We start from the raw sequence: 26,731 nt of genomic DNA, 5'->3' as shown, positions 1-26,731 counted from the left end.
GTCTCTTCAAATTGTTTCCAGTCACCCTTGTTTTGGTTTTATGAAGAAAGACTAGAAAATATTGCTTGCATTTCGCTTGTATTAGAATGGCTAGAAAGGGTTTTCTTTTTTCTGATTGTAGGATTCTAGTCATGCAGATGCAGGATTGCAGCGCCACCTGGTGAATTATCCATGTGGAATGTGCAAGGACGATGTTAATCAAGCGGCACACAATCTGTTTCTTTGATCGTCTACTAACTCTAGTCGTAGCCTCGGTTTTTGTCTTATCTTATAATAAACAAACACACTAGCAGCCCATAATTTCTTCTAAGACGATAGATCTGGATTCACGTTTGGGTTAAAAAACACTAATTTAAGTAGATCAAGTAATCTAATTTGGACGCCAACCCCACCAACCAATTCTAGGGTCGCTCTTCTTTCTCACGCCACACTTGCTTGCTGGTAATATTTTGGTTCCTTGACAAGTAGCCTACCACAACCCATATGACCTTTCCACAATTTGCAGAAAGGACAATGTCCAACACAAGACTCCAAAATGATGCCAATTTCTCTCTGAACATGGTGAGGTTCCTCCATTACGACTTTCGCATAATTATTTCAAAATGGGAATCAAAACCTGTCCCCGTCATGTCGTAGCATTTGTTAACCAAAACAACTAATTTTCAAATTTCTCGCCCATTTTTTCCTATATAACTTCAACACCATCCTCAAGAGAATATAGAAACGTAGTTTCATTGCTGCCTATTTGCTTCCAATTTAGCACTTCTGTTTCAGGTATGTTACCATCTGATTGCATTTCATTTTATAATCTATTCTCTGTTTCATTCAACACGATAGCATTTTTCCACCTCTGATTAATCTTCAATTGTCATTAAAAGGTGTGTCAGGTTTTAAGAAGTGTCATCTATGGCAGATAGTACTGGTGATACCTTTCAACTTAGTGTTAAGCAGAATGAACCAAGTCTGGTTCCTCCTGCAGAGGAAACACAGAAGGGTCTGTATTTCCTCTCTAACCTTGACCAGAACATTGCAGTGATAGTTCGTACTATTTACTGCTTTAAGTCTGATGTGAAAGGAAATGAGGATGCAGTTGAAGTTATTAAGGATGCTTTGTCAAAAGTTCTTGTTCACTACTATCCTATTGCTGGGCGGTTAACAATCAGCTCAGAAGGGAAGCTGATAGTGGACTGCACTGGGGAGGGTGCTGTTTTTGTTGAAGCTGAAGCAAACTGTTCCATAACTGAGATAGGAGACACCACAAAGCCTGACCCTGTCACACTTGGGAAGTTGGTTTATGATATTCCGGGTGCACAGAACATACTTCAGATGCCTCCTCTTGTGGTTCAGGTTTGAGGAGCCTCTAACTACTATTTACTTTTCTTCTACTATAAAAAATATAGATGAGGCTAAGGAAATCACGTATTCATTTAAGGACTAGCTTTCTAGCTATTGATTAAGCATGGGATGCATGAAAGTATTATTATTTTTTATAAAAAAGAAAATTCATCTCATACATAACTAATAGCTGAAAAGCTAGTGTTCATACAAGAACGTGCTTTCCTTAGCCTCTCCCTTTTTTTATTCAGCAAGGTTCCCAAGCATATCATTCTATCAATCAATCAATCACAAGGTTCCCCCTTGTGATTAGGGGGTTTGTCTATTTCTCACCTTTGCTAGTGTTTACTTGAAATATAGATATGGTCAACCGTGCTAATTATTTGGAAAATAGAAATATTTTACACTCTGCATTTGATCCATGAGGAACCTTAACTGATTATATCATTATATGATAACCTTGACGAATAATGTTCTATGAAATAATCAAATCTTTGACAAAGCAATTCTAACTGGCAGGTGACGAGGTTCAATTGTGGAGGATTTGTTCTTGGACTATGCATGAACCACTGTATGTTCGATGGAATTGGTGCCATGGAATTTGTGAATTCGTGGGGTGAAACTGCCAGGGGCTTGCCCCTGAAGGTCCCTCCATTTCTAGATAGAAGCATACTCAAAGCCAGAAACCCCCCTAAGACAGAGTTTCCACACCATGAATTTGCTGAGATTGAAGATGTATCAAATACCAGCAAACTTTATGAAGAAGAAATGCTTTTTAGATCGTTCTGTTTTGATCCTGAGAAGCTTGAACAACTCAAGAGAAAAGCCTTGGAAGATGGAGTTCTAGCCAAATGCACTACATTTGAAGCTCTTTCAGCCTTTGTTTGGAGAGCCCGATGTCAGGCATTAAGGATGCTTCCTGATCAACAAACAAAATTGTTGTTTGCTGTAGATGGACGGTCTAGATTTGTGCCCCCAATACCTGAGGGGTACTTTGGCAATGGAATTGTGTTAACAAATTCTTTGTGTAAAGCGGGGGAGTTACAGAACAATCCTCTGTCATTTGCAGTAGGATTAGTTCACAAGGCAGTTAATTTGGTTAATGACAGTTATATGAGATCAGCTATAGACTACTTTGAAGTTACAAGAGCTAGACCTTCTCTGGCTGCTACTCTTTTAATCACGACTTGGTCCAGGCTATCCTTCCACACTACAGACTTCGGGTATGGGGAGCCTATTTTATCAGGGCCTGTTGCTTTGCCTGAGAAGGAAGTAATTCTTTTCCTTTCTCATGGGGAAGAGAGAAAAAGTATAAATGTTCTTCTGGGTTTGCCAGCTTCTGCCATGAAAATCTTCGAAGAACTAATGCAGATCTGAATGCTGTGCAGATTCAAGTTTCCTTCTCCTCGGTCTTGCACTTGTACCTCAATTTCTACGTCAGTGGTCTCGAGTCCCATACTTTGATGATAAAGCATAGGTGTAGTTTCTTGATCTGCTATATTTTGCTGCTGCCTTATTTTAATGGATTATTTGTATTGTGTTGTCTTCCTTTTTTTCAAAAAAAAAAAAAATCAATTATGCTGAAATAATTGGAAACAGAATAATTGCTTGATCAGTCAGCACTGCCAATCAAAAAGGACCATGGAAAAGTGAATTTACAAGGTACCACACACAATAACCGAAAGTAGTTTCACTGGCATTGCAGACTATGTCTTCCAGATCAACATCGGGGAAAACAAAAATAATGGTTTAAAATTCATACATTTTCATTAAGAACCAGGAATACTCCAAGCAGATTGTTCAAGTTCTTGAAAGAAAATCATATTTTCTGATCTTATCAACTGTTATGAATTGAGTGAGTTGAACATGGACAGGCGGACCATACAAATCCAATTCTTCCACATGAGAAAGGACAGCTAGAAATTACCCCACAAAGTCATCTGGCATTAACACCTCAACACTCCTAGATATTGATCCAAAGCAAATTTCTAAATGAGATGTCAATTAAAATCCGATAATCACCAGATGGTAATGTCAATCTTCTACTCTATCGAATCAGAACTAGTTTCCCCTTTACGACGCTGCTTGCAATTAGCAAAAACTCATTTGTCCTCTTTTTATGGCCGCAGTTGCTTAGCAGCTTTGTGTGAAAAGTTGAGTGCATTTTAATAAATATTAAACATACTTCTTTGCGAATAACATATATCCGACCAAAATATGTTAATTATGTTGGGAGTTCGAGCAGAGAATAGGTATCTAAATACTGGAATTAGATATTTAAAACCAAAAATAAATATTTAAAACCAGTAACAAATTGAGAAAAAAAAAGTATCTCAGAACTTCTCTAACTCTCTCTTCTCATTGAAAGACGATTATTCATTGATTATATAACCAAAATGAGGCTGATTAACAACTTATAAGAGAGATTAGCAATTCTCACAAGTATAGTAAAAAAGTATGGCTAAGGTACGGTGAGTTGTATTATAATCAACTACCTAACATTTTCATTATTACATCTACAGCAAAAAGTTAACTTTAAATAAAACATTAACTAAGACTTAAGCAACCTAAGTATCTAGAAAAAGTGTCGTCAGTCAATGCTCCTTGAGATTTTTCCTTGATACTCCAAGCTTCTTCCTTAGTTCCTCAAATTTATTCTTGGCGAAGCTTTTGTAAGTATATCAGCAAGTTGTTCATCAGACTTGCAATACACCAGCTTGATCACTAAATTCTACTATGCTTCTCTTAAGAAATAAAATTTCACCTTAATATGCTTAGTTCTTCCATGCTGAACAGGATTATTTGCAATAGCAATGGTTGATTTATTATCAAACCATATAATAGTAGGCTCATATTGCTCAATTCCTAAATTCTTCAGTAGCTTCCTAAGCCAAATTGATTAATTTGCAGCACCAGCAGCTGAAATATATTCAGTTTCAGCAAATTGAGCAACCACCTCTTGCTTCCTTGAATTCTATGAGAAAGGACCTGAACCAAGGAAAAAAATATAGCTCGAAATGCTCTTTGAGTCATCAATACTTCTAGCCCAATCATTGTCCACATAACCTTCAAGCTTGACAACTTTTCCTCTTTGAAACCACAAATCAAATTCAGCAATACTCTTCAAGTATCTCAACACTCTCTTACCCGCAACAAAATACAATTGACTAGGAGAATGCATAAATCTAGATAACAAGCTCACTGAATATATTAAATCAGGTCTGGAAGTAGTCAAATATAGTAAACTACCAACCAAACTTCTGTACAGTGAAGCATCTGCTGGTTCAGCTCCATCATCCTTGCTAAGTTTCTCATTCACAACAAAAAGAACAACCATAGACTTGCAATGATCCAAATTAAACTTTTTCAACATTTTAAGAGCATATTCCCTTTGAGACACAAAGATACCATCGACACCTTACTCGATTTCCAACCCAAGAAAATAGCTCATAATTCCCAAATCTGACATCTCAAATTCATATTGCATTCTTATCTTAAAATCATCCAATAATTGAGAATTTCCACCAGTCACTAATATATCATCAATATAAAGTGACACAATCAGTTGAGATTTATCTTCAATATTGTTCACATGCAAGGTTGGCTCATTCTCACTCCTCTTGAATCTATTTTGGAGCAGATGTGAGTCAATTCTTGCATACCAAGCCCTTAGAGCTTGTTTTAGGTCATAAAAAGCCTTCTTAAGATTGTACACTTTGTCTTCTTGGCCCTCTACTTCAAACCCTTCAAGTTATTGAACATAAATCTCTTCATTCAACAAACCATTCAAGAATATTGATTTGACATCCAAGTGAAATACTTGCCATCCATTTTGGATTGCCAAAGACAACAACAATCTGATAGTGTCATGCCTAGCAACTGAAGCAAAAGTATCTCCATAATCAACCCCTGGTTGCTGAGCATAATCCTTAATAACAAGCCTAGCTTTGTACTTGAAGATAGAGCCATCGGGATTTACTTTAACATTGTAAACCCACTTCACATTAATTGCACTTCTGCCCTTTGGTTTGAAAGTCAATTCCCATATTCCATTCTTTTCAATTGCTGCAATTTCTTCTTTCATGGCATGCTGCCTAGCTTTGTACTTGAAGATAGAGCCATTAGGATTTACTTTAACATTGTAAACCCACTTCACACTAATTGCATTTCTGCCCTTTAGTTTGGAAGTCAATTCCCATGTTCTATTCTTCTCAATTGCTGCAATTTCTTCTTTCATGGCATGCTACCATTCTTTAACTTGAGAAGCTTCTTCATAGCAGCTTGGTTCTGCCACTGCCACAATACACTTCTCATAAATCTTAAAAAGAGACTTGAATTTTGGAGTGAGTGCTTTATTATCAAAATTAGACTCATTTTTCATATTCTAAATCAAATTAGACTCTTTTTCATATTCTAAATCTCCATTGCTAGAGCTTCTGAAAATAACTTTTGGCTGCAAAGAGTTTACTGCTATAATAATATGCTCTTTCTCAATGTCCCAGTAGGCTCCTTCATCAAATTTCACATCTCTACTAATAACCACTTTTGTGGTTTTCATATTGTAGATCTTGTAGCCTTTTGATGGAGCTGCATAGCCCAGAAAAATACCCAAATCAGCTTTATTATCCAGCTTCACCCTCTTGACATCAGGAACAAGTATGTAGCAAACTGATCTAAAGACCTTCAAGTAGCTTGCAGAAGGCTTTGACCCAAACCATGCTTCAGTTGGAGTTTTCCCTTCCATTAGTCTAGTAGAAAGTCTATTTAACAAATACACAGCTGTGTAAATAGCTTTAGCCTAAAACGTCTTTGGTAGCTCTTTCTCTTTCAACATACATATGGCCATCTCAACAATTGTTCTGTTCTTTCTCTCAAAAACTCTATTCTGTTGAGGTGAATAAGGAATTGAAAGTTGATGTTAAATACCAACATCTTCACAAAATTTATCAAATTCCTTTGAGATATACTATTTACCATTATCAGACCTTAAAGTTTTAAGAATACAACCACTATGCTTTCCTAAAGCTTTGAATTTCTTAGAGACATTAAAAACTTGACTCTTGCTGCTCATAAAATACACTCAAATCATTTTAGTCAAGTCATCTATAAATAAGTAAATACTTGTTTTGGCTAAAAGATAGCACACTCATAGGCCCACACACATCAGTATGTACAATCTCCAATTTTTTAGTAGCCCTCCTAACTTGATCTTTAGGAAATTAGTATTTATGCAATTTACCAATTTGACAACTAGAACACACCCCATCACAAATAGAGACAACAGGCATGTCTATAATCATATCATGAGATTGCATAAACTTTAAAGAATTCAAGTTATAGTGCCCATATCTTTTATGCCACAACCAAGACTCATCTACAATAACTTTACATGCAGATTCAGTACCATTAGAAGACATTAGAGGAAAACTATTATCAATCATTCTAACATCCACAACTTCAGAATTATTTGAGTCATAAATATAGCACAAAGCGTCTTTGAAAGACAAGGAATATCATTTTTTCATCATTTAAGCAACACTCAGTAAATTCTGATCTAGATTAGGAATGTAGAGAACATCAAAAATATACTTGGTACCTTTTTTTGTTTACACAATAACAATACCCTTGCCAACAACTTGAACTATCTCTCCATTTTTCATCTTCAAAGTAGCTTTTACTGATTTGTCCGTGGAGACAAAAAAGTTTTCATCTCGAGCCATGTGATTTGTATAGCCACTATCAATGAACCAAGAGAGGTTATCAACAACTCAACATGATTGAGAAGCTATAAACAGATGATCTTTCTGGTGCTTAGGTTGATCATCATTGAAATTAGCTTGTTTGACTCTACTACTGGTTTTGAGCTCTACCTTGTCTGATTTTGCAATCTTTAGAAATATGACCATATTTCTTCCAATAATGGCATTGCACAAGCTTTACACTATTTTTCTGCCAGCAATCCTTCTCCAAGTGATTTGTTTTTCTACAGGTTGGACAAGGTGAAAATTTGCCCTTTTTTACAGCACCACTTCCACTTTTAGGTTGCTTGCTCTGTTTTTCTTTCTTGGATTTTAACACTTGTTTTTCTTTCTATTTTGCAACAAATGCCTCCTCAGAAGCATTTTCTTGTTTAAAAAGTCTCCTTTGTTTAGTAGCTTGCAAATAGTTTATGAGCTCAGGTAGGGCGATCTTGCTCAGATCTTTAGAGTCCTCAAAAGATGAGATTTTAGACTCAAATATCTCAGGCAGGCTCACAAGAACCTACTCCATAATTTTTTTATCTGATAAATCTGCACCCAACAACCTGATTTTGTTGACTACAACCATCAATCGATCTGTATGCTACTTCAGAGTTTCATATTCTTTTATTTTTAGAACCTCAAACTCCCTTCTCAAGTTGAGAACGGTCATTTGCCTTGAGCTTTCACTTTCTTGAAACTCCTCCTTGAGTCTGTGCCAAGCTTCTTTTGCAAATTCATAAGTCATGATTCTCGTGAAAATCACATCAGAAACAGAGGCATGAAGACATGACAGAGCCGTGTATCCTTTAGCACACTCTTCACTATGAGCCTTAATCTGAGCAATAATAGGATTATCTCTTAAGGGAGCTGGTTCTCTATCAGTTTCAGTCACCTCCTATAGATCAAAAGCTTTGAGATAAGCTTCATCTTCACAGTCCAAATCGTGTAGCCTTCGCCAGAAAATGCAGATGGTGAAGGAGCAGAATACCCACTAGAAGCCATCATTATGCACTCTAGTGTTTAAAGGTTTTTTAGTGAAGGGGATTCTCACTTGTTTTCTCTCTTTTATAGGCCCTTAAAGAACATAAGGAGCTATGATGCTACTGTTGGGAGTTGAAGCAGAGAATAGATATCTATATACTGAAACTAGATATTTAGAACTGAAAATAAATATCTAAAACTAGCAACGAATTGAGAAAAAAAAATTAAAGCATCTCAGAGCTTCTCTAACTCTCTCATTCTCTTATTGAGAGATGATTGTTCATTGATTATATAGCTAAAATGAGACTGATTACACAAATTACAAGAGAGATTAGTAACTCTCACAAGTAAAAAAGCATAGATAAAGTATGGTGAGTTGTACTATAATCCGCTACCTAACCTTTTCATCATTACATCTACGATAAAAAGTTAACTTTAAACAAAATATTAACTAAGACTTAAGCAACCTAAGTATTTAGAAAAAGTCTCATCAGTCAACACTCCTTAGGATTTTTCCTTGATACTCCAACCTTCTTACTTAGTTCTTCAAACTTGTTCCTGGACAATGCCTTTGTAAGTATATCAGCAAATTATTCATCAGATTTGCAATGTAGCAGCTTGATCTCTAAATTCTTCTTTACTTCTCTTAAAAAATAAAATTTCATCTTGATGTTCTTAACAAGATTATTTTGTTAATTTTAAAAAATAATTTTTATATTTTTAATGATAAAAAATTATGTAAAATCCATATTTTAAATGTTACAAAAATATTAATAATTTTTTTCAATGAATGTCATAAAAATGATTGTTATTTATAAAAATAAAAATTTATATTTAATTTAAAAATAATAATAAATAAATTAAATTAATTTAAATTTTATTATTAATTTATTTAATATAAAAGATTTCAATTGAATTTTATTATATTTAAATTAATTCTAAATAAATAAATTTTTTTATGAATGGAAAAAAAATTAAATTTTATTAATAGAATTAAATTTTTTTTTTTTAAAATGCATACGAAGGGCTATGTGTCTGACAGTTGACGGAATCAGTGCCATGGAATTTGTAAATTTATGGGCAGAAGCAGAAGCTTCAAGGAGCACGCCCTTAAATCTCCCTTGGACGGAATTAGTGCGATGGAATTTGTAAATTCATTGGCATAAGCTGCAAGGGGGCGTAGCCTTAAAAATTCCCTCCATTTCGTATTCTAAGAGTTAATTTGCTGAGACTGAAATCTTCTATTGTCTATAGACAGGAAAATATTATACAATGGACTGGAAATGTTTCCGGGACTTCATTCATTCCTACAATAATTTTTAGGTTAGATTTTGTTTTTATCATATTATGCTTTGAAAAATAAAATAAACGCTTATCTTAAATGCCGAAGAATTCTATTAATTAGAAAAATCAAGTCATATTTTCACTCCCACATTGATGCAATCTTAGAAAGAGTAAACTTCAATCCTCCCAGACCTTAATTTCCAGGGAAGAAGGATTTTATAATGTTAATTTCTCTCAAGAAAATGCACAGCTTTGCAAGTCTCTAACGTGGTCATAAGACAAAAACTTCAATCACACAGCCTAGCTGTGTGTCCCGCATGCAGTTTTGTTTTCGTTTTATATTTTAGCTTTTTAAATCTTTCAAATAAGATTAAATATTTTCTCTTTATAAAATTATGTTTAAGAATTTGATCAGCGTCATCATTTTCCATGCCACAATAACTATCTTCGCACGACCAGCTGAACTTAAACCTCAATAGGATGGGACGTCCAGCACCAATCCGCGGACTTGCCTTCTATCTACGCCATACCTAATGCTATATTGAAACCTTCGTACAATAATTTACTTCATTTATACATAAATTCGATATTTTTCTCAAAATATTGGGTTGTTCAAAATTGATTGTAATGATGTTTGTTTGGATGACGTTAAAAAAATTTGTTTTTATATGAAAACTATTTTTAGAGCGATTAATTATGCATAAAAATAAGTGTATTTATATAAAAAAAAATTAAGTAGACCAGTTTTTAACATAATTAATAGTTAAAAAAACTAAATTTTATATGAAATCATGCTTTTCTAATTAGTTTTCCGCTACCTTCTCCACGCCTGAGTTTCAATTTACAAATATGATCTATCCATAAAAGAGATTGCATGTGTAATTTGTGTATTGAATAGCGAAATTCACTGAGATTAAACTTCAGGTATTGGTGTATATCCATGTGCATAAAAACACAACTTAAAACGGAAAATTTTGATCTTTTACAAACAGTTGTATGTATGTATGTAGAGTTACAATTGATTCAACTTTAGCAGCTGCTTGCGATGGACTGGCGTATAGGCTCCGTACCCTTTGTTAGTGGAGCGTCGAGAAGGGCTGCAAAGGATTAATGGGCTCCAACTAGGGATGCTCATGATCTCTTCTTCTCCACTATCCATCTCTGCTAAAACCTTGTAGAACAAATCAACATCGCAGGGAAGCAATATTGGACCTTCGCTATTGAACCCATATTCCAATTCAGCATCTTCTAGCAACAGCTTGAACAATGGATGGTTAGCAAATTCAGTCTTGATCACAAACCTTTGTTTCTCAGGTCCCACGTAGACTGAGAAGCATCCATCTGGAGCTACCTTGATCTTCCTTTTTCGCTTCTCATTGTCTCCTTCGATTGATCTTGTGGTGCAGTGCCATGATTTGCTCTTTATCAAAGAGCTGGAAATAATATTTCTTGCAGATTTCTTGCTACCAGAACCGAGAGATCGGCACCTTTCCCATGCCTTGAGAAACAGGTTCTTCCTCCACATAGCCTTCCCAATATCCATTGTTTTGAGAGCAAGACAAAGAGAGCTACTTAATTAAATTGAAGTTGATCAAGATAAGAAGAAACCCATGAACATATGTTTTGTCTGTATTACAAATCTTCAACGCTCTCAAAACCGCAGACTCCGAAGAAGATAAAGGATGCGCAGACAAGAGAAGCCCCCAAGGATGGAGTTCACAACTTGGGTAGCTCGAAAAGGGTAGGCAAGAGTGATATATAGTGACGTAGCTATGTAGTGATATGGCCTTGTCGACGCCACTTAGCTCCAAGACTTTGAATATTTCACCTGGTCTAAATAAATGGAACCATGAAAACAGAGAGCGCAACCGGCCACTTTCATCCTTCTTCATTTGGTGTTTACTCTTTAATTTATTATTTAATGGCATCCCTGGGCTGGGCTGTTTAAATTTTTATGTCAACAAGTGTAATGATAGGGTTTATTAATTGTGTCAAAATATAGAGGCAGTGGGATGATAATTGAATGGAAAGTCAACTGAGGAACTTTCATGGAGAGAACTTACACCAGGTAAAAACCAAAATTAAATCCAATTACGAACCTTTTCATTGGCTCTTTATTTATTTATTTGTTTTTTGTCAAGAGGTAATTTGAATAGAAAGGAATCGTTCCAGAAGTAGGAGTACGTGAAATGAACTTCCCTAGAAACCGCCACGTTTACATATCTGTGGTTTAGAAGAAAAGGGAGCGATTCCTTTCAATAAGGGTATGTTTAAAAATTATCATTATAAAAATACATCAAAATCATATAAATAAACATTCACATTGGAAAAAAATTTATAAAAAAAAATTATTAAGAAATAAAGAGAGTACTAAAAATATATATTTTTTTAATTTCCGGATAGGTCGAAGAATATGAGTAGTAATATAAAAAAATGAACCCTAAGAAAAAATTATCAAATATATTATATATTAAGTTTTCATACGCTCATAGAAGCAGTGATGTAAATTATAATTTTTGATTAGGGAGACTATAGCTAAATATCCTTTTTGTCAGTTTATAAGTTTTCCTTTTATTTAAGAAATGACATAATTAGTATTGTATGTAATGAATAGGGGTGAGCATTTGGTCGGTTCGATTTAAAATCGAACCGAATCGAATAAATTAAAAATTAAAATTTTAGTATTTATAAAAATCGAATCGAATTAATTTTGGTTAGAAACCGAACCGAACCGAACCGGTCTGATTCGGTTCGATTTGGTTCGATTTGATCAGTTTCGATTTTTAATAAATTTTTTATTTTTTACACTTTATTTTTAATATTTTAAAATTTAATTAAAATATTTTAACTTTAATATGATTTAATTTCTCTATATTATTGAAAAAACATATTATTATCATTAATCGGTTCGATTCGATTTTTTCAGTTTTTTTCTGATCAAAATTGAATTGAACCGAAATAACCAAAATTTCTAAAATTAAAAACCGAACCGAACTGAAATGTATAAAAAATCGAACTAAATTTTTAAATCGTTTTGGTTCGATCAATTTTTTCAATTTGAACCGAATACTGCTCCCTCCTAACAATGAAAGAGAAAAAAGGCAAGTCTTAATCATTAATGATTGCATATTTTGCAATTTTCTAAACTTTCGGCATGCTATTACCTCATGGATTAGTTAAAAACATATTTTTCCCAAATAATTGTTGGATTTTGCATTTAAATCTACATAAATTATTATCTAATACGATATTTTTATTTCAAAAATATATATTTTTAATACTAATTTAATAATTTTTTTATTAGATATATTTTAATTAATTTTATAAAAACTTAGAAAGTTAATAATAATTTACCCTTTAAATAGCTCACATAAGTTTATTAGTCTTAGAAGACCAATTCGAGTTGCTTGTCTTCACGCAAGCATCCATTGTAATGGGCTCTACTACTTGGACAGGGTGTGGAGCAGTCAGCCGCGGGGTGTCCAGATGCTATGTCACCAACAACGCACGCTCCACATCTTAATTAATCCCTACTAAGTCAAGTAAACAATTTAATTACATAAAAGTCAGCGTAGTTTTATGTGGAAAAGGAAAATTATTCTATCATGTGGCGTGTATATTTTAATTAAATTATATTTATTTTATTTGTAGTTATAATTAAAAAAAATAAAACTATGAAGTCATTTTCTCCTATATTTTTTTGTTTATTGGTTGAAAAGATCAACTCACGCTTACGTTAATATACTCGTGCAATAATTTATATCGCAATATGCGATTATTTAATTGATCATATCAAATGGTTTTTTTTAATGTTGAAAAATCGCATCCCAATTATTTTGAATAAAAAAACATTTTTTTAATTGATCATTCAAATTCGAAGATTGATTGCCAAACGAAAAAATAAAAATGAAACGCATTTTAATTAAATATCAATTTATTTTTTAATTTTTAAATTATAAATAATTTAATATTTACATTTAACAGTTTATAAAATATTTTAAATGAATATTATATTATATATATAGTTTGATATGTTTTACATTATATTCTTCCATCTAAGCTGAATTTGTTGAATAAAAGTGTGGAGACAACAATCATAATTACGAGACAATGCAAAAATATACAAGTAAAAAAGACAATTATATTGTATTATAACATAAAATAATAAATTTATTTATATTATTCACATTAATCATAAAATATAATAATATAGTTAAAAAATAAGTTTATTTACTATTTTTAATATATTTGCAATTATATTCTTTTATTATAATTAAGTAATTTATATTGTTGCATTTTTTTTTGTAAAATAATAATTTTATTTTTAGTGTATTCTAAATAAAATTTAATAGAGAAATAATATTTCAACAAAAAATAATTTATAATTTGTATTTCATCCATATATTTATTGAAGAAGTTCAATTTAGTTCTCTTTTAACCTTTTATTCAAATTTAATCAAAAAATTTAATTTAGCTTTAATTTTTCAGTTAAAACAAAATGAAAATTTAAATTAAACTTCTTATTTTTCATGTTTAATCAAACTATCAAAAAACTTAATTTTAAAAACTGTGAAATTGATTTTCTTATTTTTGATATAAATAAAAATAAATTTAGCTCAAAATTTTAAAATAATTTAAATAAAAATAACAGATAAATTAATTGAATTTTTCAATAAATATAAATATTAATAGGAGGGAGTATTTCATAAAATTATTATTAGTATTTTTTTTTCGAAGCATAAAATTAATTGAAATGCCATATAACGAAAGCCCACATCCTCGCTTTAGGTGGGGCCAAAACAAGAGTTATGATTGGACGGTAGTATAAGTCCCGTGACAACACTGTGCAAGGTCGAGAAAGCTCTCAGCTCGCGCCGCTTGATAATCGGCTCCGCGCTTTGCATACGCATCCTCGAAGTTTCAAGCCAAACCGACTCAGCTCTCACACCTTCGCACGGAGCTCAAGCGTGCAATCCAACGGCCACATTTTCTCGGTGAAACCATTCGATTAATCTGCAGAAACAGTTCTCTGCTTTTTGAAAGAATCTGAATCACTCATGCAAAGGCAATTGAATTTGAATTTAACTTTTGCGTTTCTTCTCTAGAGGAAAAGACAGGAAATATATTTCATGGAATTTACAGTAAAGAAAGAGATCATCGACACACTGCGTTCGCCCAAACAGGATCCAGGGAATGACACCGTTTCTAAACGTCCTCCAGTGTTGATCGAACTCGATAGCAGCAGCAGCAGTAGCAGCAGCAGCGATTCTGACTCTGACTCTGAGTCGGATAATGGTAACAATCCCAACGCTGCCGTTTCGACGGGACCTAGGGTTTCTTCGACCGGCCACGGAGTTTCCAGGAAGAAGAGGAAGCTCGATGAGTTGGGGGTAGTGTTGCCAGTGGGGTTTCTAGCTCCACTTTCTCCGGCTCCTCTGGCGCTGCCACAGTCCGCGGTGGATGTGCATTTGAGTTCAACTCCGACTGCGCCATCGGGGAATGGCAATGTGAGTTCAACTGGTCAGAGCAGTAAACAGTTTTGGAAAGCCGGAGACTATGAGGGTGCTCCTTGCGGTGATTGGGATTCTTCTTCGGGTATTCTTTCATATTTTGCAATTACTTGTTTCTTTTTTATCTCCTCATTAAACGAGGTATCCTATTTTAAAGGACAGCGAGTTTCTGCTCTTAAGAATTATTTTAAAGATCACTAGTAAAATTTATTTCCTTATGATATAGATATCCATTTCCAAGGTGAAGCAAACTCGCCCGAAATCTCATTTGTTGCACCACACCAGAATGTTTTCCTTCTCTCATGCTAAAATGTAGCAAAGGAGGCACCCAAAGTTCTAATTCAGCTACTATCAATTTGTTTTTTCAAAAAATTACTTAATTAGTTGCAAATCATTTTGATGGGGAAGTAATAGGAAAACTGGTAGCTTCCCATACACTTCCCGTATCTATGATCATGAAATTATACCTTGACTGATCGTTCAGTTTGAATGTTATGGCCTATGGGAAATTGACGGCTTTGATGTAGTTGTTGTGGCTCTGTGTTGGGGGTTTCTTTTTCCTCTTTATTTTCTTTTCACGTGTGAAGGGCCACAGCCAGTTTTTTCTTTATTCATTTTTCTTTTTTGTACAGGAAAATAGTGGATCAAATGACTGGATTTCCCATTGAGTCAGTACAGGAAAATACTCAATATATGAGTAGCAGTGTCATACTTACATTATTAATATGGTGGCTTTTAATTGTTTGGAGATTAAATGTACAAAGTGTGAAATTTCTGAGACTACATTAAATATGGATCCTCATCTTAGTGTTTCATGTACTCTTGAACATTTTTAGTCTCAACATTTTATTCAATAAAGTATGCCATTTTCATTTCTTACACTATCACGTTTGTTTAAAATCTGTAGGTGGGATGGATCATGTCAGGGTTCACCCTAAGTTTTTGCATTCTAACGCGACCAGTCATAAGTGGGCTCTTGGAGGTAAACTTGTAGAATGTCTTCTTAGTCCTCATGACATGATATGATGTTGAGAATTTGTGATGTTCAGTCTGAGTTTTGGTTCATATAGTCACTTACATTGCTTTTCATTTTGCAGCATTTGCAGAACTTCTAGACAACTCACTGGATGAGGTATTTATTTGTTAGTTGTTATTTGGATACTTTTCTGATTTGTGGCATCTTAGAATTCTTGTTTTCTTTATTGTCTGAAGATGTGGCCCTGTTGATCTCAGGTTTGCAATGGGGCAACATATGTGAACATTGACATGCTTGAAAGTAGGAAGGATGGAAGCAGAATGCTTTTGATTGAAGGTATTCATCTATGAATATTTTCTTAGAGATACATGTTTAACTTTAGTGGTATCATCACTTCTGAATATCAGTTGTTGGATTCATGGATTACTCATTACTGCCATTACTGGTGATATAGATGAAGTTGTCCAAAGAGCAAGCTCTGCAGCAATGCTTTGGAACTTCAGCTTCATCCTAAGCGAGGATGCATCATTTTATGATATTTGTTTGCTGTTTAATTCAATGTTTCAGGTTTTAGATCGTGTGTTTTCAAATGCCATGAAATTTTCTTTTTCCAGTTTTTTCTTTTTTCTCGTTTTTATTTTTTCAATAATGCTATTATCTCATTCTTAAATTGTTTGCCTCTTAGACTTGTTTGTGTTTAACTTTATTGCAGATAATGGTGGTGGAATGGATCCAGATAAAATGCGGCAGTGCATGTCCTTGGGGTACTCTGCAAAAAGCAAAGTGGCGAACACCATTGGACAATGTAAACCTCCTCCTCTTCTAGACTAGCATGCTTATGGCTCCATTTCACTGTTGTCAGTGTCATTTTGAGTTTGCTTACTATTTTATCAGATGGCAATGGATTTAAGACTAGCACCATGAGGCTTGGAGCAGATGTTATTGTATTCTCATGTTGTCGTGGGAAAGATGGAAAAAGGTTTGCACTTACTGTGATTATTGTTTAGCATTGCGTTTTTACTTTGACTCTCATCTCTATGGATAGCATACTTCTTTGCTCTTTGGCAAGATCTGATTGAGTGATGGACTGTTGGGTCTTTCAACCAATCTTTCAATAGGTTGGATAATCTTTCATGGCTTTTGTGAATTGAGGAGATATAATGTTGGTTGTTTATATCTAGGATGAGAGTCGACGTATTTATATGATTGAGTAAATTTTAATGTGATTAGCTATTTGATGTTTTATATCTTGATATATGCTAATCAGGATGTATGGCTGCTATCAAATTGTATGAATTGCATGTGGTGCTTCTATTGCATAGTTTCCTTGTGATTATCCCTATAATTTCAGCGAAATAAATGTTGTTTTACAATTTGGGAGAAGAATTTCGGAATTTATGGTCATATTATTTGGTACAATTATTAGTTGGTATTTTTTTTATTTTGTTGGTTGCTTTGCATATTCAGTTTATTATTTGATTTTTGTATTGTTTGATTAAAGTCCAGAAGCTTTTGTGTTCCATTCTTGATTTTAGTTTTTGGTGCTGTGGAAAGTGACCAGATTATTGTGTTGCTTTCAGTCCTACACAGAGCATTGGCCTACTTTCATACACTTTCCTGAGGAGCACGGGAAAAGAAGATATTGTGGTACCCATGGTAATAAACTAAGCTATTATATATTGAAGATCTTTGTAATCCATGATCTTATTCTCACGATTTCTGTTTGAAAAATAAGTGGTTGATATTTATTTACTGTTTCCTGAGATGGCATGCAAAAAATATACTGAAGGATGATTAATGTTATCGTCTCTGATTGATTTTTTATTATGTTGGTTTATCAATTTTGAATGTTATGGTTCTGCATATGTCAAGCTTGCTAGTTGGTAGGCTTTGGTGAGTTGAGCTCATGATTAGATATTTCTTTTGGGGAGAGAGTAAATCCATGATCTCTACCTTGGGTTGCCCCTTAGTGTGCTCAACAAAGCTGATCCTAGTTGATAGTTGAAATTTAAAAATTTTATTAGTAACTGTGCATATTCTTCCTTTAGTTTGGAGCTCTTGTATGTGGTAGTTCATTGATCGCTTTTCTTTAAGATCGCAATTGTTGTTCCACTTATTTCCTTGGACTATTTTTTGTTACCCTTTCTTCTAGGCAAGAGCTTTCCTTGGACTATTTTTTGTTACCCTTTCTTGTGGGCCATTGAAAGAGCAAAACCATGCATAGGCTGGTTACAAACTGAATTTCGATTTACCAGTTAGTGAAAAATTGTCTTTCAAAAATTTGTTTCAGTAATGTTTTGATATAGTTAGGGTGAGATAGATGGAGGAAGACCAAAAGATTTGAATAACTTGAATTACTTCTCCACTGAGTTGCATAGCCACATTAGATTTTAACCAATGTTTGTAGAGCCCAACCAGAAGCAGTAACTGATTTTTTCCCCTTTTCCTTTTTGACTATTTTACTACTTATAGTCTTATACCACTTTAGGGGACTCTCTCTCTCTCTCTCTCTCTCTATCTATCTATCTATCTATTTTACATATGGTTTCCTATTGGAGGTTGCATATATTTTAATAGGAGTGCTGAGTTCACTTGTCTATTGCTGTTTTGGTTGCTTTCTTCTAGTCTGGATTACTTGTTTCATCTAACTTGAGCCACCAAAGTGACTATAAATTTCACATTTCTGCTTGTTTGCAAATAGTTTTCTAGTCCTCAAATCCAGGATGTGGATCATGTGTTTTATTGCTGTTAAATACTTATTATTCTCCTATTTGATATATGGACTTCTAATATTTGTTTTGTGAATTTATATAAAAGCTTGACTATGAAAGAAAAGGGCGAGAATGGAACAAGATGACGCGAGTCTCTAGTGGTGATTGGATCAGAAACGCAGAAACAATAGTACAATGGTCACCATTTTCCAGTGAGGCAGACCTCCTTCGTCAGGTAATTTTCTAGTCTTGAAGTGTAAAACAAGATGCAGAGTGCTCCTGGTTTTTGGCTTTACCCTATAATGTGTTAGATACAAAATTTGTGCAATAACACCGGTATGAACCATCCAATGAAGTGTAGCTTAGCAGGTGGTCAACTTGTTGCATCTTTCCTTTTAGTCTGCTGAACAGGATGAACATTGTTGTACTTTACCTTTGAGGTATGATATACTTAGCTGCAGAACCTCTCATCACATGATGGGAGTCACGTAAGCAATTGAGCTTGACTATAGATTGTATAGCTGCCAAAGAGTGAGGAGTGTAACTTGAAGATTGAGCAAGTGCATCTGTGTTGGTTGAATTTTGTGCTAGCTTCAGATAAAAAAACCAAGTGATGTAGATGGAGTAGCTGGATAAGCTTGGTTAAGTGGGTTGACACTTCCATAATTTTATTATTTTCTAGATATTTTTGATACAAGGAATTTCTAGATGATGTGTTAGCAATCCAAAACCTTTGAGGGTCTATTATAGACAAAAGAAGAGAGACACAGGAGATCACAGTCCAGAGAAAAGGGAGAATCGGGACAGCTAGGAATAGAGACAAAAGGGGATAATTCAATTAGCAGGAATCACAAATGACAATCAATAAGGAATGATTGCTGCTGGGGATCAGGGAATAGATAAACAAAGAGGTAGTCACAATAGAGGGAATCATCTATATTCTTATTTTCTTCTCTAAAAAGCATTATTGCTTTGGCCAGCTTGAGCTAGATGGGAGATTTCTGGTTCCTTTTGAGTAAGATTAACACTTTTCCTTGTCTTATACTCTCTTAATTGCTTCTCACTCTATCACTTTGGTCTGACCTGCTGGTGCTGTCTCCTTATGACCAAGACACGAATGGACAGAGAATTAGAAGCTCAAATCCATCAAATGGAGAGGAGCATGTCAAGTATAGAATAAGTCATTGCTTCCCTGAAACTAAAACAAGACTTGCAAACGATCCAAACGGAGCAGGAACAACGTTTTGCTCGCCTCGACAGTGGCAAAAAGTGGCTTTGTTGGGCAGAGTTTTGGTATAATTTAAGCCACCGCACAACTGCGGACATGTCTCCATTTGAGACGGTTTATGGTCGACCCCCTCCAATACTTCAACTTAAAGAGGGCCTGACAAAGAATGGTTAAAGCAATCAACAAGCATAGGAGGAATGTAGAGTTTGAGTTTGGAGATTTAGTATTTCTCAAAATTTGACCCCATAGGCAAACTTCTCTTAAGCCTACAATCCATGCCAAGTTGGCAGCACGTTATTACGGTCCATTCCAAATTATTCAAAAGATAGGGAATTCTAGACAATCATCTATTATATGAAATTCCCGAAGAAGCAAGGATTCATCCTGTGTCCCACGTATCGCAACTGAAACATATGATTACCTCAGCACTACCTAAAGGGCTGGAAGTGGGGGAGAGGGGATTTACACCTGAACAAATTCTACAAAGGAAAACGACTCTGAATCATCCTACAGGTAGCAAGCTACTAATTAAGTGGGAAGGGAAACTAGAGGAAGAAGCTACATGGATGGATTACACAGACTTCATCAACCAATTTCTATATTTTAGCCTTGTGGAAAGGCTGTTAATCAGGAGGGGGGCATTATTGGCAATCCAAAACCTTTGAGGGTTTACTATAGACAAAGGAAGAGAGACACAGGAGATCAGTCTAGGGAAAGGGAGAATCGGGACAGCTGGGAATAAAGATAAAAGGGGATAATTCAGTTAGTGAGAATCACGAATGACAATCAATAGGGGATGATTGCTTCTGGGGATCAGGGAATAGATAAATAGAGGGGTAGTCACAATAGAGGAAATCATCTGTATTTTTATTTTCTTCTCTAAAAAGCATTACTGCTTTGGCTAGCTTGAGCTAGATGGAGGATTTCTCTTGGAATCCTTATTATATCCTCTGAGGAGGTTCTTTTTTTAGTAAGATTAACACTTTTCCTTGTCATATACTCTCTTAATTGCTTCTCACTCTATCATAATGTTCTTGTATTTTAAGAATTGTATACTTCTGTAGTGAAGTTTTTTGGTGCAAAGTCTGTAATGACTGGGCTTTCGAGGTTTTCAACATGAACCTGTTCTTTTGGTTTTTTGGTGGGCACTTACTGGTTTTCTTGTCAATCACTATACATTTCTTCTGTCAGGAGCCAATAGTCTCCTTTAGACATTCCATCTGGGCCTCTTGTAAGTGTTTTCATGCTCTAGATATTCGGTCTTGGGCATGAGAGGAATGTGTTGTTAATATCCAACATCATTTTGAGTATAAAGCTTATGCACTCTTCTTCCCTTGGACTAGCTTTTGGGGGTAAGTTAGACTTGGCCTGTTTTCTCAAGGATAAATTTCTTGCTTGTGTTCCAGTTTGAAGTTCCTTGTTTCTAATCTTCTCCAAGGGAAGCTGTATCAATATCAGTTGTTTTTATCATACTCTTTCTTTAAACTATTAACACATTTTTCTTTTTTTTTTTTTACTATGTAGTTTAATCTGATGTCAGATCATGGAACAAGAATAATAATATACAATCTTTGGGAGGATGACCAAGGATTGTTGGAGCTTGATTTTGACTCTGATCCTCATGTATGCTATCAATATCTGACATCCTTTGCTAATGTTCTTCTTCATCTGTGGTTGATGTCAAATAAGATTTTGAATATTATCTTGCTTGTGATGGTAGTTTATATGGCTTATATCTGGCAGGATATCCAACTTAGAGGTGTCAATCGAGATGAGAAGAATATACAGATGGCAAGAGAATTTCCAAACTCCAGGCACTTCCTGACTTATAGACACTCATTAAGGGTAATTAATCACTTTACACTATTCTATAATATTCAAATGAAGAATTTGGAGTTCCTTTATTTATTTTTAATTTTTACTGTTCTATTTATTGCCAATATGAAACACTGGCTTGGTTCTTCTTTCATTATCATTATTCAAGTATAGTTTTCCCATATTTTCATTGGTGGCATTAGTGTAATTGGATAGCCAACACTTTTGGTTTCAGCATGGTGGTTGTGTTGTTATATTGTTCTTTTCAGATGTAAACCCCAAAGTATTGTATCACATTTTCAGGAAGGTTTAGATGAATTCCCCAAGATTATTATACAGCTATTACAAAAATTGTCTTTTAAGTTGATTTTTAAAGGCTACAGAAGTTGAATATCTGGACTAGTGATTTTTAAGAGGTTAATTCAAAGTAATTCTAGGGGAGAAGGCTAGCTGCAGTACTAAGTAACGTATGAGATTTGGAATTTTGGGGCTGACATTAGGTTGCTTTTTGTTATTTTTTGTAATAAAAGAGTTTTGAGGTAATAATGAGAAGTTTTCAAATTTCGGTAAGTTCAATTTTTATTTTTTCATTGATGATTTTATGAAATTACAGATTTAGATTTAGGACAACAGGATGAGATTCAACACCTATCTACCTTGTAGTGTGAATAAGACTTGAAAACATACTAGATCCAAGCTAAGGTCCATGTTCATTTGTCACAAATTATTTCCATGACTGAGTTGCAAAAATAATGTGCAAACAACTAAAAGACTTGGGCTTGCAATTTTTTGTGCCTCTTAGAACTAGCATTAAAATGTTCTTTGAAAATATTTAGAATCTGGTTTCTACCATTTCTGGGACCATTACCGGGGTTCATTATACTTGTACTTGGATGAGTTACAAAACTATTTGGTGAGGAGAGATTGACCAAGAAGTAAATTCAGATGTGGTGGGTTACTAGTAGGATTCTTCAAATTAAGTTGGCTTCTTTTAATGGATGAATGCCTACCTTAATGATGTTGGATGCTTATCTTATTCTATGACTTAATGTTGAGTGTGTTGCTCCAGAGTTATGCCTCAATTCTCTACTTGAGAATTCCTCCTGGCTTCAGAATCATTCTTCGTGGAAAAGATGTTGAGCACCACAATATAGTGAATGATATGATGCTGTCTCAAGAGATAACTTACAAGCCGCAGCATGGTGCTGATGGGGTCCCAATAGACTCAAATGTAATACATCGTATTTCTTTTACTATCTTTCTTTCTTTAATTATCTCAATTTTAAATTGTATTTTTTTTGTAACTGTTGACAACAGATGGCAGCTATTGTGACTGTTGGCTTTGTGAAGGATGCAAAATATCATATTGATGTTCAAGGTTTCAATGTTTATCACAAGAATAGACTCATTAAGGTTTGTTTCATGAAGTGATAAATGATGCATGAAATTGTTAGTACAATATTTCTTCATCTTTTCAAAATTGTAAAGAGTATTTGTAAAAAATATGAGAAATGAAAAATTGCTCTGTAGTTTAGTGTGATTCAACTGCAAGTGAATTGGTTATTGCTCTATTGCAAAGCTATGGAACATATATTGTTTCAGAAGGTTAACTCTTCTTTTGCTATGCACAATGCAGTGCATATACTGAAACGTCCATATTATATTATACTAGACAGGGTTGGAACGTTTATGAGAATAGGGAAAGTGAAGTTAATCCCCATTGTTTAGTTTAATGTGCTTTGAAACATAGTAATAGGAAAGTAATCCCTAGCAAATACCTCTTAAAATTGCTGATAAGATCTACCTGAATTATGAGGAACCATGTGCTGTGGAGCCCCCCACATCTGTATTTTTCTTGTCGATCCTCATGCCTGTGGAGCATAAAGATTTTTAAATTCTTATACTAAGCATTGTTGTTTTTCAGCCATTTTGGAGGCTTTGGAATGCAGCTGGAAGTGATGGCCGTGGAGTTATAGGTATTGCAATCTATTTGACAATCCTTAGCATCTATTACTGAGTTTAATATAAGAGGCATTTAATCTCTGTTGATAGGTGTACTGGAAGCTAATTTCGTTGAACCAGCTCATGATAAGCAAGGATTTGAACGTACAACTGTTCTTGCTAGACTTGAGGCTCGGCTTGTACAAATGCAAAAGACTTACTGGTTTGTTGTTCATATCTCTAAATTTTTAAATTTTAACTACGGTTATTGCTTTTCTATTGAATTGTTTCTGGTGTATTTTATGTGACTAATAGTCATGTTACTTTGTTAGGTCCACCTACTGTCACAAAATTGGATATGCTCCGCGGCGAAATAAGAAACTCATAAATGAGGGTGCAGTAGAAGGTATTTCTGGGTTCTTTTACGCTTTTAATTACCTTCAAACAGATGTTTTGTTGTGCCATTAGGTACTGGGTGTGAACACTTTGATGGCAGCTTGCTAGTAAGGAGGCACTAAATTACTTTGGTTCTGTAGGATCTTCTCCTGACAACTCATTTGTATCTTCTCAATCTAAGAAGCATACTGCCATTAGTGGCAAGACACCTTCACATTCAGACAAATTCTTTTCTCATGTAAACCAAAAAGGAGGAAAAGGATCAGAGAGCTATGCGAGAAATGGGGATGTTGGCTATGGGAATGGACATGTATCAAGCAAAGGGAGTGGCAAAACAAATACACCAACCAAATATGGAAGAAAATCAAGGTCTTCTGAACGATCATCACCTTCTCTAGAAGATGTTTCTGATGATGATGCGTGTATTGCCCGTCCTACTAAAGAAAATGGGATGCGTACAACTCAGGAATCTTCGTGCCCTGAAGATTCCTCTCAGCGAGTAGTCACACAATCCAAGACAAAGGTTCTTTCTCTTAAAATATAACACATATTCAGATTCTGTTGGATTAGAAAAATTTTGAAGGTTTACTGCTCCATTTATGGATGTGGCTCCTTTAAGGTAGTAAGAATGTGAAACATATCTTTGCTAAATGGTACTTTCCCATTAAAGTTCAGGGAAAGTTTCCAAAAAGGATGAGAGACAAAAAAGATAAGTGAACAGAATACTTTTTAGTTGTTAAAGAGCATGGTATTTTCCTTAAAAGAATGTATATAAAATAAGGAACAAAATGCGATAGAAGTATCGGTTCTCATTTTTCTTGATAAATGCAGAGGCTTAAAGCTCAATCTACTTCTAGTGTGCTTTCAGATACCCTGGAATTTACCTCTTTGATAATGCTCTAAGTATTTTTTTTACGCTAATTATAGTTATAAATCAATTTGCTATGTTTTAACACTGAATACTGGATCTGGATGAAATGAAACCATCTTCAAGGAAACACAATTGATGTTTGTCCTTTCTATGTGTTGACAAAAGCTGATGACGTAGGTTGTCATCCTTTCTCTTAGTGCATGCCATCTTATATGGACTCTGTTAATGCTTGTTAAAATAGTTATTTCATTTACAGGAACGTGATGTTGATAATTGTCGAAGTGGCCTTTCAGAATCTGATTTACGCACTATTGATCAACTGAATCGAGAGAATCAAAACCTGAAGGAAAGGTATGTATCTTTTTGTCTGTAATTCTAGTATTGTGCTTCATTATGCCCTTTAACTTCTCCTTTTTCACTTACAGATTAGAGAAAAATAAAGCGAAGTTTCAAGGTGAATTGAGGCATGGTTTGCAGTGTGACAAGTGTAAATCACTTGAGATGCAGGTTTGTTTATTGTCTTATATTAGTTATTGTGCTGGAAATTCTGAGGAAAGCGAGAATCCAAGTGATTAATGTATCTAGGACTTGGAATTAATTAGGGAAAAAAGTGTAGGAGTTGCAAGAAAAAAAGGAAAAAAAAAAAAAAAAAGAAAGGAAGAAGACATTTTGATCAATTAATCGGCAATTCAGTTTTCTTTCTTTTACCTGTCTTAGTGATTTATTTCCCTCTGAGATTCCTGTGTGCTGTGGCGCAGTTAAAGGAAGCACAGCAAAAAATTGAGGAATTAAACAAGGAACAAGAAAGTCTTATTGATATTTTTTCAGAGGAGAGGGACCGACGAGACAAGGAAGAGGAAAAATTGAGGAAAAAATTGAAGGTTTCCATTCTCCCTCATCTATGAAGGGAGAAAAGCTTCTTCGCTGCCCTTCCCTGAGTGTCTCCTTTTTACCCGAGTAGGGTATCTCATGGATTGCTTTTTTCTTGTAGGATGCGTCTAATACCATCCAAGAGTTGCTGGACAAGGTGAGACTGTTGGAAAAGATGAAAGCTCCAAACCGCAGAGGAGAACTATAAGATCACATTCAATTAACACCATCATTTCCCATCCGTTTATCCAGGAAGACTGAAGATTTATCCTTCCTTTTGTCACACTGGTTTCATTGTGAATTAACTAAATGTAGCTTTGGTTTTTGAAGAATGCCAACTTAGGTGTATAGTTCATTGAACAATGAACGTTCTCTGGCGCTCGGCTCTTGACAACTGGTTTCTCCCATGTAATTTTGTATCAAGTAGATGTAAAGAATTAGAAGGTGCACAGGCCTGAACTGCTGGATCAGAAATATAGAATTGGTGAGCCACTGTGTAGCTGCCAAATTTTGGATCGGAATAGCGCTGCTCTAATCTTTGTGGAACCTTAGTTGCTAGTAGCAAGTAGTATTGGTGTTAACTCGCAAATTGTGTATATATATTTTTCCCAATGCTAGATTGTGCTTCTTCAATTGGCAGAAACTGGTATTCTACGGTTTTTTCTGTATATGATGATGTCCATGTTAGTTCTTCAATTTCCATGTAGTACGATTCATATGCCTTGGGAGATCATAACAGAAAATTGTTTGGCAATAAAGGGGTGGCAATGAGGAAGATGACTACAAATATTCATAACACAACTGAAACCAAATATGAAATAATGTAATGTTTGTGCTTTTATGCAATCAAACATTCATCCTGAGCTTTTGTAAAGTGTGAACGAGCCAAGTTGCTTACAGAATTTACGGAACTAGGCATCTGAAACAAATTATCCAAACAATAATCTCAATTTTTTGTGTTTAATTCAGATGTTTAAGATCTTTTTAGATGCAATAATTCCTGTTAAAAGCCTATTTCTCACTTTGAACCAAGAAAAGAGAATATACATGTATAAGGGGCTGTGCGACCGTA

The 26,731-nt window shown here is 34.6% G+C and overlaps 4 protein-coding genes across 5 annotated transcripts; 2 read left to right on the top strand and 2 right to left on the bottom strand.

Moving 5' to 3' along the window:
- Positions 1 to 130: 130 nt before the first annotated feature.
- Positions 131 to 2,880, top strand: LOC110599649 (omega-hydroxypalmitate O-feruloyl transferase). Its single transcript, XM_021736150.2, has 3 exons — positions 131 to 774; positions 879 to 1,347; positions 1,855 to 2,880. Exons 2-3 carry the CDS (start codon positions 907 to 909, stop codon positions 2,710 to 2,712), a joined length of 1,299 nt encoding a protein of 432 aa, XP_021591842.1. The 5' UTR covers positions 131 to 774; positions 879 to 906; the 3' UTR covers positions 2,713 to 2,880.
- Positions 2,881 to 4,309: 1,429 nt separating this feature from the next.
- On the bottom strand, positions 4,310 to 4,708 carry LOC110599808 (secreted RxLR effector protein 161-like). Its single transcript, XM_021736385.1, has one exon. It carries the CDS (start codon positions 4,706 to 4,708, stop codon positions 4,310 to 4,312), a length of 399 nt encoding a protein of 132 aa, XP_021592077.1.
- A 5,410-nt stretch (positions 4,709 to 10,118) lies between these two features.
- LOC110600377 (auxin-responsive protein SAUR72) lies at positions 10,119 to 11,216 on the bottom strand. Its single transcript, XM_021737222.2, has one exon. The coding sequence runs from the start codon at positions 10,882 to 10,884 to the stop codon at positions 10,354 to 10,356; it is 531 nt and encodes a 176-aa protein (XP_021592914.1). The 5' UTR covers positions 10,885 to 11,216; the 3' UTR covers positions 10,119 to 10,353.
- Positions 11,217 to 14,250: 3,034 nt separating this feature from the next.
- On the top strand, positions 14,251 to 26,292 carry LOC110599819 (protein MICRORCHIDIA 7). 2 transcript variants are annotated; one of them, XM_021736397.2, is made up of 20 exons: positions 14,251 to 14,936; positions 15,759 to 15,833; positions 15,949 to 15,983; positions 16,085 to 16,163; positions 16,540 to 16,632; positions 16,722 to 16,806; positions 17,408 to 17,483; positions 18,645 to 18,773; positions 21,291 to 21,389; positions 21,510 to 21,611; positions 22,651 to 22,812; positions 22,899 to 22,994; positions 23,506 to 23,557; positions 23,634 to 23,745; positions 23,855 to 23,928; positions 24,059 to 24,441; positions 25,046 to 25,140; positions 25,215 to 25,296; positions 25,548 to 25,670; positions 25,781 to 26,292. In XM_021736397.2, exons 1-20 carry the CDS (start codon positions 14,471 to 14,473, stop codon positions 25,865 to 25,867), a joined length of 2,505 nt encoding a protein of 834 aa, XP_021592089.1. In that variant the 5' UTR covers positions 14,251 to 14,470; the 3' UTR covers positions 25,868 to 26,292. The 2 variants fall into 2 exon arrangements, with proteins under 2 accessions (XP_021592089.1, XP_021592090.1); XM_021736398.2 differs by lacking the exon at positions 21,291 to 21,389 and having other exon boundaries at positions 14,253 to 14,936.
- The last annotated feature ends 439 nt before the right edge of the window (positions 26,293 to 26,731 follow it).

This window comes from Manihot esculenta, chromosome 14 (assembly GCF_001659605.2).
Source record: "Manihot esculenta cultivar AM560-2 chromosome 14, M.esculenta_v8, whole genome shotgun sequence".
Taxonomy (NCBI): domain Eukaryota; kingdom Viridiplantae; phylum Streptophyta; class Magnoliopsida; order Malpighiales; family Euphorbiaceae; genus Manihot; species Manihot esculenta.
Note: the sequence above shows the minus strand (reverse complement) of the source record. Positions and strands in the feature narration are given on the sequence as shown.